A 16279-nucleotide genomic window follows, 5' to 3' on the forward strand; every position below is an offset into this window, starting at 1 on the left:
ACTCAATATACAGCCATTAATGTCTAAACCACCGGCAACAAAAGTGAGTACACCCCTAAGAGACTACACCCCTAAATGTCCAAATTGAGCACTGCTTGTCATTTTACCTCCAAAATGTCATGTGACTCGTTAGTGTTACTAGGTCTCAGGTGTGCATAGGGAGCAGGTGTGTTCAATTTAGTAGTACAGCTCTCACACTCTCTCATACTGGTCACTGAAAGTTCCAACATGGCACCTCATGGCAAAGAACTCTCTGAGGATCTTAAAAGACGAATTGTTGCGCTACATGAAGATGGCCAAGGCTACAAGAAGATTGCCAACACCCTGAAACTGAGCTGCAGCACAGTGGCCAAGATCATCCAGCGTTTTAAAAGAGCAGGGTCCACTCAGAACAGAACAGACGTCCAAAGAAGCTGAGTGCACGTGCTCAGCGTCACATCCAACTGCTGTCTTTGAAAGATAGGCGCAGGAGTGCTGTCAGCATTGCTGCAGAGATTGAAAAGGTGGGGGGTCAGCCTGTCAGTGCTCAGACCATACGCCGCACATTACATCAAATTAGTCTGCATGGCTGTCACCCCAGAAGGAAGCCTCTTCTGAAGTCTCTACACAAGAAAGCCTGCAAACAGTTTGCTGAAGACATGTCAACAAAGGACATGGATTACTGGAACCATGTCCTATGGTCTGATGAGACCAAGATTAATTTGTTTGGTTCAGATGGTCTCAAGCATGTGTGGCGGCAATCAGGTGAGGAGTACAAAGATAAGTGTGCCATGCCTACAGTCAAGCATGGTGGTGGGAATGCCATGGTCTGGGGCTGCATGAGTGCAGCAGGTGTTGGGGAGTTACATTTCATTGAGGGACACATGAACTCCAATATGTATTGTGAAATACTGAAGCAGAGCATGATCCCCTCCCTCCGGAAACTGGGTCGCAGGGCAGTGTTCCAGCATGATAATGACCCCAAACACACCTCTAAGACGACCACTGCTTTATTGAAGAGGCTGAGGGTAAAGGTGATGGACTGGCCAAGCATGTCTCCAGACCTAAACCCAATAGAACATCTTTGGGGCATCCTCAAGCGGAAGGTGGAGGAGCGCAAAGTCTCGAATATCCGCCAGCTCCTTGATGTCGTCATGGAGGAGTGGAAAAGCATTCCAGTGGCAACCTGTGAAGCTCTGGTAAACTCCATGCCCAGGAGAGTTAAGGCAGTTCTGGGAAATAATGGTGGCCACACAAAATATTGACACACCAGGAACTTTCACTAAGGGGTGTACTCACTTTTGTTGCCGGTGGTTTAGACATTAATGGCTGAATATTGAGTTATTTTGAGGAAAGAATAAATTTACACTGTTATATAAGCAGCACACAGACTACTTTTCATTGTGTCAAAGTGTCATTTTGTCAGTGTTGTCCCATGAAAAGATATACTTAAATATCTGCAGAAATGTGAGGGGTGTACTCACTTTTGTGATACACTGTATATATATATATATATATATATATATATATATATATATATAATTTTAACATACATAGTGGCTTTGAAATTTTGTATAGAATTTATAGATTTATATATTTATTGTAAAAAATTTATAAATAAATTATAAAATGTATCAGATATTTCAATTTTTGTAATAAATGTAGTTTTAGTTATATATAATAATATATAATAATTTTAATCCAGAGAATGGCCTTTATGTGCTCTGTACATTTTGTCACCCCTCTCTACACCATCCATCAACTGAAAGAGACCCAGAAGAACCTCAGTGGCCAGATAAAATTTGGGTGTTTGACCACTCTCAGCACTGCAATGATACTCACAAGGTAATGACACTGTGCTGTCTGTTGTAGTGATATAAGTGATTGTGAAACAATGGGTGTTGACAGGGTATTTATTCATAATAAAGGAGCCAGTAAGTATTCAAAAATGTTGCACCTCACATTTTTATTACAACACACTTACATACAGTGTATCACAAAAGTGAGTACACCCCTCACATTATTTTATTATATCTTTTCATGGGACAACACTATAGAACTAAAACTTGGATATAACTTAGAGTAGTCAGTGTACAACTTGTATAGCAGTGTAGATTTACTGTCTTCTGAAAATAACTCAACACACAGCCATTAATGTCTAAATGGCTGGCAACATAAGTGAGTACACCCCACAGTGAACATGTCCAAATTGTGCCCAAAGTGTCAATATTTTGTGTGACCACCATTATTATCCAGCACTGCCTTAACCCTCCTGGGCATGGAATTCACCAGAGCTGCACAGGTTGCTACTGGAATCCTCTTCCACTCCTCCATGATGACATCACGGAGCTGGTGGATGTTAGACACCTTGAACTCCTCCACCTTCCACTTGAGGATGCGCCACAGGTGCTCAATTGGGTTTAGTCCATCACCTTTACCTTCAGCTTCCTCAGCAAGGCAGTTGTCATCTTGGAGGTTGTGTTTGGGGTCGTTATCCTGTTGGAAAACTGCCATGAGGCCCAGTTTTAGAAGGGAGGGGATCATGCTCTGTTTCAGAATGTCACAGTACATGTTGGAATTCATGTTTCCCTCAATGAACTGCAGCTCCCCAGTGCCAGCAACACTCATGCAGCCCAAGACCATGATGCTACCACCACCATGCTTGACTGTAGGCAAGATACAGTTGTCTTGGTACTTCTCACCAGGGCGCCGCCACACATGCTGGACACCATCTGAGCCAAACAAGTTTATCTTGGTCTCGTCAGACCACAGGGCATTCCAGTAATCCATGTTCTTGGACTGCTTGTCTTCAGCAAACTGTTTGTGGGCTTTCTTGTGCGTCAGCTTCCTTCTGGGATGACGACCATGCAGACCAAGTTGATGCAGTGTGCAGTCTGAGCACTGACAGGCTGACCTCCCACGTCTTCAACCTCTGCAGCAATGCTGGCAGCACTCATGTGTCTATTTTTTAAAGCCAACCTCTGGATATGACGCCGAACACGTGGACTCAACTTCTTTGGTCGACCCTGGCGAAGCCTGTTCCGAGTGGAACCTGTCCTGGAAAACCGCTGTATGACCTTGGCCACCATGCTGTAGCTCAGTTTCAGGGTGTTAGCAATCTTCTTATAGCCTAGGCCATCTTTGTGGAGAGCAACAATTCTATTTCTCACATCCTCAGAGAGTTCTTTGCCATGAGGTGCCATGTTGAATATCCAGTGGCCAGTATGAGAGAATTGTACCCAAAACACCAAATTTAACAGCCCTGCTCCCCATTTACACCTGGGACCTTGACACATGACACCAGGGAGGGACAACGACACATTTGGACACAATTTGGACATGTTCACTGTGGGGTGTACTCACTTATGTTGCCAGCTATTTAGACATTAATGGCTGTGTGTTGAGTTATTTTCAGAAGACAGTAAATCTACACTGCTATACAAGCTGTACACTGACTACTCTAAGTTATATCCAAGTTTCATGTCTATAGTGTTGTCCCATGAAAAGATATAATGAAATATTTGCAGAAATGTGAGGGGTGTACTCACTTTTCTGATACACTGTATCATTATCCTGCGATGATCCAGCTATCAAGTAATATACGGTCAGTGGGTGTTCTATGGGGTTACTTTCAATTGATGTATGGGGGTAGAAGGTTTTGACATGGTGTACAGAGCAACAGATGTACTATGCAGTCTATGGCTGTGATAAAAATAGAATGTTTGGGTAATGTAGTATTGCTACATAGGAAATTAATAAGTAAGAAAGGCCTGTCAAACTGTTTTCTTTAAGGTCCAGACAGTGTTAACAATACTTTAGTATGTTGGAAGAAAAAAAAAAGAAAATTAATTTGAAGTTTTGTCTGTTTTTTTCCAATTAGTTTATTGGAACATTTTAAATTTAGTTTTAATTGCTTATTTTGTTTAGCATGTAATTTAATCTTTAGTATTTACAAATATTTTTTTAATTTAGCCATTAATATTTTCTCTAAAAGCAAACATCAACAAAAGTTAAAATAAAAATTCTTGCAACTATTCAGGAGTAATGCAGACAGGACAAGTTTATACGGCTCCTGTTTTCTTCTTATCTTTTATGGGTGATACTGTGCGGCTGTCTACACCTGCCTAAGGTTTAATGGCTTGTGTGTGTTGGACTAGTTTCAGTATGGCCCAGCAGACATCAGGTCTAAGCACTCTGTAAAACATTTACCAAAATCATAAGATAACTAATCACAGAAGCCGGATGCCAAAGAACCTGCCTCTCTTACTGTGGAGAGGAGTTACACATTAACACCAAACGCAGCATGCTATCAAACACAACGTGTAAAATAGACTTTTAACAAAGACGTACCAGCAGCAACTACAAATACAGAAAATAAGTATGAGAGTAACACCATCTCATCACCAGGTCTCGACATACTACCAAACCCCAACTCAGACCATACAGTGCTTTAAGAAAGTATTCAGATCCATGTTTTTGTGCACTGTATGGTGTTGTGGATTTGAATATGAATGTATATAAAACCCATAATGACAAAGTAAAAACAAGTTTTTAGAGTTTTTAAAAATTCATTAAAATCAAAAACTGAACTTATTCACAAAAGCATTCAGACCCTTTACTTTGGCATTATAAATTGTAGACAGGTAGATCCTGTTTGCATTAATTATCCTTGAGGTGTTTTTAGAACTCAACTGGAATCCACCTACGACTGGACATTTGTTTGCACACACCAGAATCTACAAGCCAAGAAGTCCAAGAAACTGTATATGGCCCTCCACAATCAAAGTGTGGCTATATATAACTAGTATAAAAAATGAATAAAGCTTGGCACAACCTTGAACTTTCTAAAGTTGGTTTGGTCAAACTGGGCATCCAGGCAAGAAGGGTCACCAGGGAGAGCTCCACAAAAAGTTCCAAGAGAGTTGTACAGAGAGAACCTGTTGGACGAACAACCTTTGCAGCACTCTATGAATCAGGCCTTTATGGCAGAATTGCAAGACAAAAATCACTGTTGACTTAGAGGCACCTAATAGCCCTAATTTTGCTAAACAGCATATAAGGAATTCTAGTAATATCAGGAAAAACTGGACTGATGAGATGCAAATTGAACTCTTTGGTCAGAACAACAAGCACTATGGCAAAAACAGGTACTGCACACCACCAGGTTCATACTATCCCTACAGTAAAACAAGGTGGTGGTAGCATCATGCTATGGGAGTGCTTCTCAGCTGCAGTGACGGGAAGGAAAAGCACAGCCAAATACAGAAACATCCAAAGCACATGCAAACTCAGACTGGGGCAACAATTCAACTTTCAATATGACAACACTGGAGTGGCTTCATGGCAAGTCTATAAATGTCCTTTAGTGGTCCAGCCAAAGCCCAGATTCAAACTTTATTGAACACCTGTGGAGAGACCTGAGGAGGTCAGTTCACAGTTGTTTGTTATACAATGTGCTACAGCTTAAAAGGACCTGTCATGAAAAAATATAAACTGCCCAAATGGGCTTCTACAAAAGTAATGAATAAAGGGTTTGAATACATTTGTAAATGACACTTTTTTAACACTAAAACATGTTTTACTTTATCATTGTGGCTAATTAAGTGTAAACTGATGGGCAAAATGACAATTATATTCATTCAAATTCAAACCCCCAAAACAATAAAGTGTGAAAAATGTCATGGAGTTTAAATACTTTCTGTATGTCAATCCAAGCTCTACTATAATAAACATAATAATTTTTCATTCACATGCGTTTGCAAAACAGGGGCACTGCTGTGTTTTTTGTATTAGTTTACTGATTGTTCACCTCAGTAGTGCTTGCTAGCTGAGCAGCACTCCAGACAATCCACAAAATGTATTTTGTAGCACAAAACGTCAAGAAAAAACAAATCCTAGATAAATAGATAGATGCATATTAAAGCAAAATCCTGTTTATGTTGCACATCTCAGCCACACAATATTATATGCATAATTAAGCACTAATATTCTATCCATTAGCATAATCTAAAAAATAATCTAGGGCAGATGAAATGCCTTTAATTGTCATATATACATATACATGGTTACACTACAATGAAATTCTTTATTCGCATATCCCAGCTTGTTTGGAAGCTAGATGTAGAGCTAAGAGGCCGCCATTGTATGGTGCCCCTATAGCCGAAAGGTTTAAGGGTCTTGCTCAAGGGCCCAAAGGTGGCTGCTTGGCAGAACTAATTCGAATCCACAACCTTTTAGTTGATAACCCACAGCTCTACCCACTAGGCTACCACTGTACCTGAAGGTCACTGTGAAATATTGCTGTTGCTCTGTACACCAACATGCTGTCTGTGCAGTGCATCAGAGATGTTCATTCAGAAAAATCTTATGCTAAATGTAAAGGGTTTATTTAACCAATCAAAGCTAATCAGTTTTAAGAAAGGTGTGCTTAAATTAAACAAAGCAAAGATTTCAATGCAGAACCTGTAAACATGTCAATTTGTTTTATTTTAATTAAGAAGAAAAAAAAACTAGGTATGTGTCATTATGGACTTATTTTACACTATTCTAACCTAGTGCAAAGTATATTAGAAGAAACATAAAAATATATAACAAACAAATTCAAACCAACACAACCAATAATGAGTAATCTCTGTGGAGATGGAGTATGAACTTACTTTTGCTCTTTCATTTACATTTTCGGCATTAAGCAGACGCTTTTATCCAAAGCGACTTACAGTACTGTGACAGTATGTTGTCTAAGCAACTGAGGGTTAAGGGCCTTGCTCAAGGGCCCAACAGTGGCAACCTTGCAGTGGTGGGGCTTGAACCAGCGACCTTTTGATTACTAGTCCAGTGCCTTAACCTTTAGGCTACAACTGCCCTGCTCTTTTCATGACCTTCAGTAGATACAGATATTGTAAATTTCTGTTGAAAATGTGACTTGTAGAATATTTCCAAATTTTTCAGAAGGATGAATATGTTAAGGTCACAGGACTGAATAAAAACCTGGGGATCTGATCAAAATGTATTTTAACCACATTATTAAAAATTTCTTATAGAAACTAAACATCAAAAACATTGATGGGATATGAAGTCACCACACAATGCAAGGAAAAAAGGATTTCTGGAAGATTTGACTCATTATATTTCATTGTAAAGTATACTGTTAGAGAGTGGGGACATGGAAAAAAAACATTCTTGTGCAGGACACTCAATTAAAGTTAACTGTCATAAACATTTATACCTATAATGTCCTTGGGACAGAAATGGGACCGATTCAGTGGAATGGCCCATTTATATGGGGAGCAGGCTGTTAATCCAGGTCCAGTACAGCTCTGACTCCCTCAACTCCTGGCCTACATTCAAACTAAACACCTTATACAAAGTCTGACCTTCACACAGCTCGGCCACTGACAACACATTAAAGCAAACTGACTGGGCAAAATAGCCTTAGTGCTGTTCTTAACTTACAGGGAGTCGCCTCACATTCTGTGTAAAAAAGCTGGAGTTAGCGGAGCCCAGGGTTCACAGCACAGACATTCCTCCTTGCTCGTACTTATCTGTTTTCTGGCCTTTCATCTGACTCAGACTGTCTGTTATCCTAAAGGACACAATGGAGCTGGCCGGGCAATCCTGAGAGCAAACAAACACAGCCATCTTCTGGCCTTTGTTGGGTCTGGAGGATTCTCCCTTTAAAGGTCCAGCTCCAAAGCCACATTGATAGGGAGCGGGAGCAGGACTGCACCCCCTGACACTCATACAATACTGACTGTGTGGCCGAATACAATGTCTGCCTTCTCCTCCTCTAGCACAGACCAACGACGGGAACTACTGCAGGGTTTACTCTAAGTGTCAGCAACAATCATACACACACACACTTATGTATGCAAGACACACACATGTACAAAACAAAAAAGGATCCTAAAAGTAGAAGGATGTGTATCTCTGTGTAACAGGATATGGCTTCTCAAAACCAGAGGGACCAGTTTATGAGCCAAAGTACTTATCCTGTTTAACCTTAACTGACGGACTGATAAACCACAAGTGTTCAGTATATAACACTTCTCTGTTCATTGGCAGAAAGACTAGCCATGTGGGCCGTCTTAATCCACCTGTTCCAGACCGGAAGTGCTAGAAAATCTTGTATATACAGTGGATTGAGAAAGTAAATCCCTTGACTTCTTTGCACACTTTGTCTTTTGCATTTGATTTTTCATATCTGATTTTTATTTTTACCCAGCAACCTACACTTCAGAGACTAAAAGGTCAGAAATATATTTAAAACCTTTATTCAATACATTGTAGAAGTCCCTTTGGCAGCTCTGTTAGATTGGACGGTAAGTGTCTGTGAACTGTCACCTTCAGGTCTCTCAACAGATGTTTAAAGGGGTTAAAGTCTGGGTTTTGGCTGGGCCACACTTGCCCCAAAGCCACAGTAGTGTTGTTTTTGTTTTTTAAGGTCAATTGTTGCCCCATTCAGAATTTGCAAGCGCTCTAAAAATTTATTCAAGGATGTTCATGTATGCGGCTGCATTCGTTCATCCAATATTTTGTATGAAGTATACTTTGCTTGCAGCCGAGAAGCACCCACAGAGCATGCCGCTGTCAACACCACGTTTTACCACAGGCATGGTATTAGCCAGGTGATGTGCAGTGCTCACCAGACTAGACAATCTTTTTCTGTGCAGTCATACCCCTTTTACACAAAAAGTCATGATCTCTGGAATGCTGCAGAGATGATTGACCATCAAACAGCCAAATCCAACTTATTGTCTGGCTGCCAAAACAGTGTGGACGGCCAACTCTAAGAAGGTTCAATGTTATGCCAAGCTTCTTTTATTCCAAAATAATAACATTTACTTGGGACTTTTTCCTGACAATGCAGTGTATACTGTGGGCCATTATAGACTCAGGTGTGTGTCTTTCCAAACTATGCCCCATCAAGTTGCAACAAGTGGGCTCGAGTTTTAGACAAATCTAAAGAATAATGAAAGCATCACAATTATATCCAATTATGTCTGAATTATTTCTAAATCCACTTTAGAGTTGCTTGAAAAGTATGTAACTCCTTAACTGTTTTAATTAGTTACTATGTCATTGTTGAAAACTGCATAAAGCTATTTAACAGTTTACTAACATTTTAAAAAGATATAAATTTATTCATAACAGTCGTTACTGTAAGATATGCTTGATCTTAATAAACACCTCACCTTGCCAGATTGGTTGATAAATCAGTAGTAGCTGTTTTTAATAACTTAGCATTAATATTACTTTTGGAGGTCTATATCTATATTTATCTATATCAATATCTATGTATAAGACTGTATAAGACTATATATTGGGAAAAGAGTGTTGATTTGATTTTTTCCAAACTATTCTTTTAAGCCAAACCTTAGCCAAAATCTGACGTTGGCAAAATGTCTGTGTTTAATACCCTGGGAGGTTCCAACATCCCAGTGAAGTAATAATACGTAACAATAATAATAATCCCTGCTCTTCAAGTCGACAGACAGTCTGAAACAGCGCATGAGAGAAAATGAACTATAAAAGATCTGCATGGCATCTTCAAGCTTTTGAATCATGAATTTTCATGCACGCGATTCATCCTACCTACTGTGGGCCTTTTCACTTCCAAATCAAGGCACCCAATGCATAGGAGAGCTTGTTTTAGCATTTATTATCAGTTTTGACACTGGGCTCCTAAGCTAACTCAATAAATGTTTCCTGCCTGCTTTAATAAGGAGCATGGTGATGATGGAAGGTGTCATACGGGTCTCTTTATTAAGAAGGTAAAATTGAGAGTGCTGTATGAGCCGATTCATTCAGGAGCGAGAGTAAAAAGTAAAGAAAAAAAGAGATGGTGAAAAAATGAGTGGGGGAAAAGAAAGAAAGAGCAAAATAGAGAATGAAAAGTCATAGATAAATGTGACTATGTTTTCAATAAGAAAAGTGTTTTAGATTAGTGTAGATAGGGTATGGTGTAAAGATTTACTACACGCTGTCAGTATGACATTACAATCAATAACGTTTAATTCTCTTTTTTAAAAATTGCAGTGCCGTTACAAACCTAGATTCTTATAATAAGATCTATAATATCTTATAAATGTTATTTTTAAAATCAAATCACTAATACAAACTTTAGCACAACATATGTTAAGAGCTGAGGTTGGATAAAGTTCAGATTGCAAAGAACATTTGGCAACTACATACATGCTCAAAATCCCCTCAAAATTAACAACTACTTAAACTAATCATACAAACTGCATTTTAAATGATTGCATATTTTTTGCACAGTGTCAGATATATCCACTGTGAAATGGTAAAAATAATCTATCAAGGTTCTTTAATATTAAGTACTATAATTCTATTATACAATCCTATGAAAAGTTTTATAATGTATATTTTATTTAATTCTTAATGTATAGTTAATAACAATTTTTTGCACTGTCCCCGTTTCCCCCAGTCTAGGTAACTAAATTTCCCCGGCCCCAAGCTTGACACTAACACTGGCCAAAGAGGTCTGCAGTCTAACACACACCTACAACATATGTAAAGCTTCTTTTCACCAACCAGCAGTAAATTCTTACAGAGAGCTTGTATCATATACAAACGATCATGCTAAGCTCTCATTATACCTATACCACTCATCTAAACGCTTCAGGTGGACAGTAGCAGTGGCTGTAGTGACAACAATGAGGTATAACCCACCTGTGGAACCTGTGCAGGGACGGCATCTTATCTTCCAGTTTGTGACTGTGCTCCACAGCAAAATCCCTCTCTTTCTGCACACCATCCAACTCTTCCTGAGCACAGACAATGACAAACACCCTTTGAGTCAGCTGACTAAAAAATATGAAAAAATTACTGGATGTCTGGAATAATAAAGAAAGAATTTCTAAACAAATTTGCCACAGTTAGGGTTGCCACCTTTTTAACAATAAAATAACCTAAAAATGTTAAGACATGAGTGTTAAATTAAGCAGAGTCTTAATTACAGAGATTATGTAAAGCATTTTAATGTCACTTTTTAATCACTAACAGATAGTGTGTGTTTGCTAAACATGAATTCACTATCAAAAAGAATGTTTGCTAGTGGAATAAATCTCTTTCATTGTGGTCACACTGAGTTGGACAAGTGTTTTTCTTGAAAATAAATGTTTTAGAGGCATGACATTTTAGGGTCAAAAGTGATTTTACTGGTAAAGCACCACAAGTTGGACCCAATCACAGCTGTTAGACAATGACCACGTTATTTTATTAGCAGTTGCTGGTCTGCTAGCTGCTGACATGTAAGGTGTATGCTAAGGCTACCTATTTAAAATTGCAGTTAGTACATGTTGACATTTGGCTGTCATTGAGATTATGTTAATTACGACTGCAGTACTATAGTGCCATGTGATAAATTTACCTGTACGCTTATCGTTAAGTGTTTAAACAATGACTACTATAAAAAATTACAACAGTCTTAAATGTAATCCAGCTTTCTACTTCCTGTGATGACTAGGGACTAGGTTATTAGCAGGTAGATATATAGACAAAACAAAGATTATTTCACAAACTTCATACTGCATACAACATGGAGGCAGAATACAAACACCACTACAGGCAGTGCACTTATTCGTCATAATATTTACTACCGTTTGGAATGTATCCAAACCAGTTAATGTCTGGTTTATATAATGCCCATATAGGTAAAAATACAGAAATTGTGTACATACATGTGGTAAATGCAAGCCAACAGACTATCAGTTAGCAGGTTGACCTGTATTTGAAAGGCCATAAGGATGGAAAAGTGTTTAATTAAATATTTAAACATCTTTCTGAATTAGGCAGATGAAAAGGTGAGAGTATGATGCTTTGGTATAAAAGATTCACCTCTTACATACTCTTACAAAGGCACAATCAGTTGAAAAAAACATTTGTCAATGCAACATTGCAAATAATTTAGGTATTTTATTATTTACCATACTTAACATTCTAAAAAGATTCAGAGAATTCAGAGAAATCTAGGTCCCATGTCGGGCAAGATCAGTAACCACTGTTGCCACTTTGTGACCTCAGACAGCATTCCATAAGAAACTGTCAAGACACTGTAATAAATATAGTCCCATGAACTCAGAAGTACTTCGGAAAACCGTTCTTACTTAAAACTGTCTGACGTTTCATCAATAAATGCAACCTGAAACTCACTTGTTGTTACCCAAGAGAAAGACATTTATTAATTCTACACAGAAAAATAATTCTACACACAAAAATAATGGAAACGCATGCTGTGGTCAGATGACTTTTCAGCTTGATTTATGGAAAACTGTAAATTTCTCAATGCCAAAAATGAAAAGGACCATCCAGACAATATCTGCAATGATATTGGGGTGCATCAGTGCCCACGGCATGGGTGAGGTGCATATGTGTAAAGGTACAATTGACGCAGAGGCATTTATTTGGCTTTTAGAGAGACACATGCTGAAATCAAGACGATGTTTTTTGCTGGTTAGTCATGGTTATTTTAGCAAGACAATGCCAAGCCTTTTTCTGCATGTGATATAACAGAGTAGCTTCTTCAACACAGTGCATGTGCATGACTGGCCCAACTGCAGTCCATATCTCCATAGCGCCTATTGAAAATGTATGAAGAGAACATTCAGACAATGAAAACCATGGACTGTTAAGCAGCTACAGTCTTGTCTAGAGCAAGAATGGCCAAAAATTTCACCTGCAAAACAGCAACAGCATTATATTCCAAATCTCTTTATGTTTACAAAATACAATTAAGCTGCTAATTAAACATCTTTTCTTTGTGCATTGGACAGTTAAATAAATCTTCAAGAGAATTAACAAACCAGTTTCTTGTTTTTATTACATTTTTAAAAATGTCCCAACAGTAAAGGGGGTTTTGTATATTATCAACACAGAGGGGTGTTATAACACTGACGATTAGTTTTAACGTATAATAAATATTTTGTAAAGAGATATAATAAAGAGTTGTTAACAGGACATGGATAAATAGCTTATCATTAATAGCAGGTCAGTGCGTAATAAATCCTGACTTACACAGTGTGCTCAGTGTTTATACCAGTGTCATTTAAGGCTTCACAATGGCATTCATGTTTATGGACTGTAATGTGATTACACTCAGGCAGCTCTTATCTCAACAGCCAGTTTTAACTGCTCATTGAGTTAAAACACTAGTACTCAGCTGTGCAACCTCTGCTGCTGCCAAAGTGGTTCCCCACACCAACACTGCCCCTCATACACACTCATTCATTCACGCCCTTCCTCTCACTCACACACGGTGAGGAACTTACTCCAAGGGGGATCCAATTCAATCTATTGTCCTCCATTCAGCACCTACTCAGAGACAGCATGTTGGGTGACAGAGGCTGCAGGGGAGGCTGGGTAAACACTGTCCTCTGCTTCAACCTGACCAGCACTAAAGCTCTCACTAATGACCAGCCGTTGAAACAGATCCATTGTCGGGCTCACCCTCTCAACAGCTGGGAGAGCAGGCACAGACAATGGAGGTTGTCTAAACAAACACAACAAGCTGCCCTACTGTAATACCTGCAATTGAATAACTACATCAATGATGAGAGGAGAGAAAGGAGGGAGATACAGACCATGAGGTAAAATAGGGTAAAAGGGGTATAGAAATAAAATAAAAAAATCTAAAATATAAAGTGACACCAGTGTTATTACCTGCCTGATTTTTTTAAGTCTGATTTTAATCAAACTTTTAAAATTTGATTTAATTCTGATATATGCTGACATTTAGCTGTGGTTCTAGATATTATAAACTGTAATAAACTGACAGTCCAGAACAGTTTAGCAGATCAACTAAATAACGTAAAAGCATTTGCATGAAACAATATTTAGCATAATGATTTATTAAGGTTTTGCAAAAAAATAAATAAATAAATAACCTAAAAAATCCCATAAAAATTGTAATATCTTAATTTGGGGATTCTTTAAATAAAAATTTATCCAAAGCAACTCACAACTGAGCAAATACCATGCAAGACATTAAGGATTAAGGGTTTTGCTCCGGAGCCCAACAGTGGAAACTTGGCAGTGGTGGGGCTTGAACCAGCATCCTTCAGATCACTAGACCAGTACTGTAACCATTAAGCTACCACTGGATTATCACCCTGTTGGGGGTGTATTTCAGATCTGTACCTTTTTCTGTTTTTAAGGTAAGTAGAGAGAAGAAGACTATTTTGTCCCTAAGTTGAATTACTGTAAATTGAATGTAATTGTAAATGGCTACACTCTCAGTTCTCATGATTATGTTAACATTTCATAATATGGATCAATTATATCAGTAAGCTGTGAGAGTTGAAATGTGTTGATATTTTATGTTCCCCTTAGTCACAGCACAGGTGAATAAGACTGTCTGTGCTTTATCTTCAGACTTAAAAAAAACTATATCACTCGGTACACTCAGACTGATAACACAGTGGGCTTAAGTTACAATCCTGTTCAAATTCCCTAAAAGGATTCCAATATTTAAATAAAGTATAACAGGAATTTCTATTCAAACATGTAACCTATGTGGCTTTTCCCCAGGAAACAGTTAAAAGAGTTGAAATGACACTTCAGTTTAAGTTATGTTATGGTTGTAAGTAAAATGGCAACAGTCACTCTACAAGAGCTACAAAAGTTCTGTGCAGAGAGAAGAGGAAAAACTGTAGCAAATACTTTACCTAAAGTGTAACAGAAGTTAGATGTTGCAACCGACAAAACCACTAAACACAAAAGTTATCAACAAGCAAATTATTAAAAAAGATAAAAAAAGTAGTATCTACCAGTTATTAAATTAAATGGCTTATATACCACAATTATCCAAAACATTGGGCCACTTGTCTACTATGCTGTCAGTACAGACTTTTTCAGAATGTAATATACATTTTGTGGACACCTGACCATCAGCTTGTCAAACATGCCAGTCAAAAACCATAAGCATTAAGACTGAGTTGGTGCTTTGCAGCTTTAACAGCATCCCCTCCACTCATCTCAGGGGAGCATTTCCACTAGCTTTTAAGGTGTGTGTTGGGTTTTGTGCTCCTTTAGTCAAAAAGTATTTGTGAGATTTGTCACTAATGTTAAACAAGAAGGTCTGGTTTACAATTGACATTCCAATTTATCCCAAATATATTTAACAAAGTTTGGGGGGGCTTTGGTCGGAGTTTCTTTACATCAAACTAATCCAACCATGTCTGCAAAGTTGGAGACTTACAGTCTATCACAAAAGTGAGTACACCCCTCACATTTCCGCAAATATTTTATTATATCTTTTCATGGGACAACACTATAGAACTAAAACTTGGATATAACTTAGAGTAGTCAGTGTACAACTTGTATAGCAGTGCAGATTTACTGTCTTCTGAAAATAACTCAACACACAGCCATTAATGTCTAAATGGCTGGCAACATAAGTGAGTACACCCCACAGTGAACATGTCCAAATTGTGCCCAAAGTGTCAATATTTTGTGTGACCACCATTATTATCCAGCACTGCCTTAACCCTCCTGGGCATGGAATTCACCAGAGCTGCACAGGTTGCTACTGGAATCCTCTTCCACTCCTCCATGATGACATCACTGAGCTGGTGGATGTTAGACACCTTGAACTCCTCCACCTTCCACTTGAGGATGCGCCACAGGTGCTCAATTGGGTTTAGTCCATCACCTTTACCTTCAGCTTCCTCAGCAAGGCAGTTGTCATCTTGGAGGTTGTGTTTGGGGTCGTTATCCTGTTGGAAAACTGCCACGAGGCCCAGTTTTCGAAGGGTTGGGGATCATGCTCTGTTTCAGAATGTCACAGTACATGTTGGAATTCATGTTTCCCTCAATGAACTGCAGCTCCCCAGTGCCAGCAACACTCATGCAGCCCAAGACCATGATGCTACCACCACCATGCTTGACTGTAGGCAAGATACAGTTGTCTTGGTACTTCTCACCAGGGCGCCGCCACACATGCTGGACACCATCTGAGCCAAACAAGTCTCGTCAGACCACAGGGCATTCCAGTAATCCATGTTCTTGGACTGCTTGTCTTCAGCAAACTGTTTGCGGGCTTTCTTGTGCGTCAGCTTCCTTCTGGGATGACGACCATGCAGACCGAGTTGATGCAGTGTGCGGCGTATGGTCTGAGCACTGACAGGCTGACCTCCCACGTCTTCAACCTCTGCAGCAATGCTGGCAGCACTCATGTGTCTATTTTTTAAAGCCAACCTCTGGATATGACGCCGAACACGTGGACTCAACTTCTTTGGTCGACCCTGGCGAAGCCTGTTCCGAGTGGAACCTGTCCTGGAAAACC

The 16279-nt window shown here is 39.0% G+C and overlaps 1 protein-coding gene across 1 annotated transcript in view; it reads right to left on the reverse strand.

The window, feature by feature from the left end:
• The window catches only part of mipol1 (mirror-image polydactyly 1), an 80761-nt gene that overhangs the window by 13465 nt on the left and 51017 nt on the right, over positions 1-16279 (reverse strand). Inside the window, exon 13 of the mRNA XM_063007945.1 lies at positions 10669-10763. Within this exon, the coding sequence (XP_062864015.1) occupies positions 10669-10763 (95 nt within the window). The remainder of the gene's footprint in view (positions 1-10668; positions 10764-16279) is intronic.

The sequence above is a fragment of the Trichomycterus rosablanca genome, chromosome 13 (assembly GCF_030014385.1).
Source record: "Trichomycterus rosablanca isolate fTriRos1 chromosome 13, fTriRos1.hap1, whole genome shotgun sequence".
In the NCBI taxonomy this organism is placed as follows: domain Eukaryota; kingdom Metazoa; phylum Chordata; class Actinopteri; order Siluriformes; family Trichomycteridae; genus Trichomycterus; species Trichomycterus rosablanca.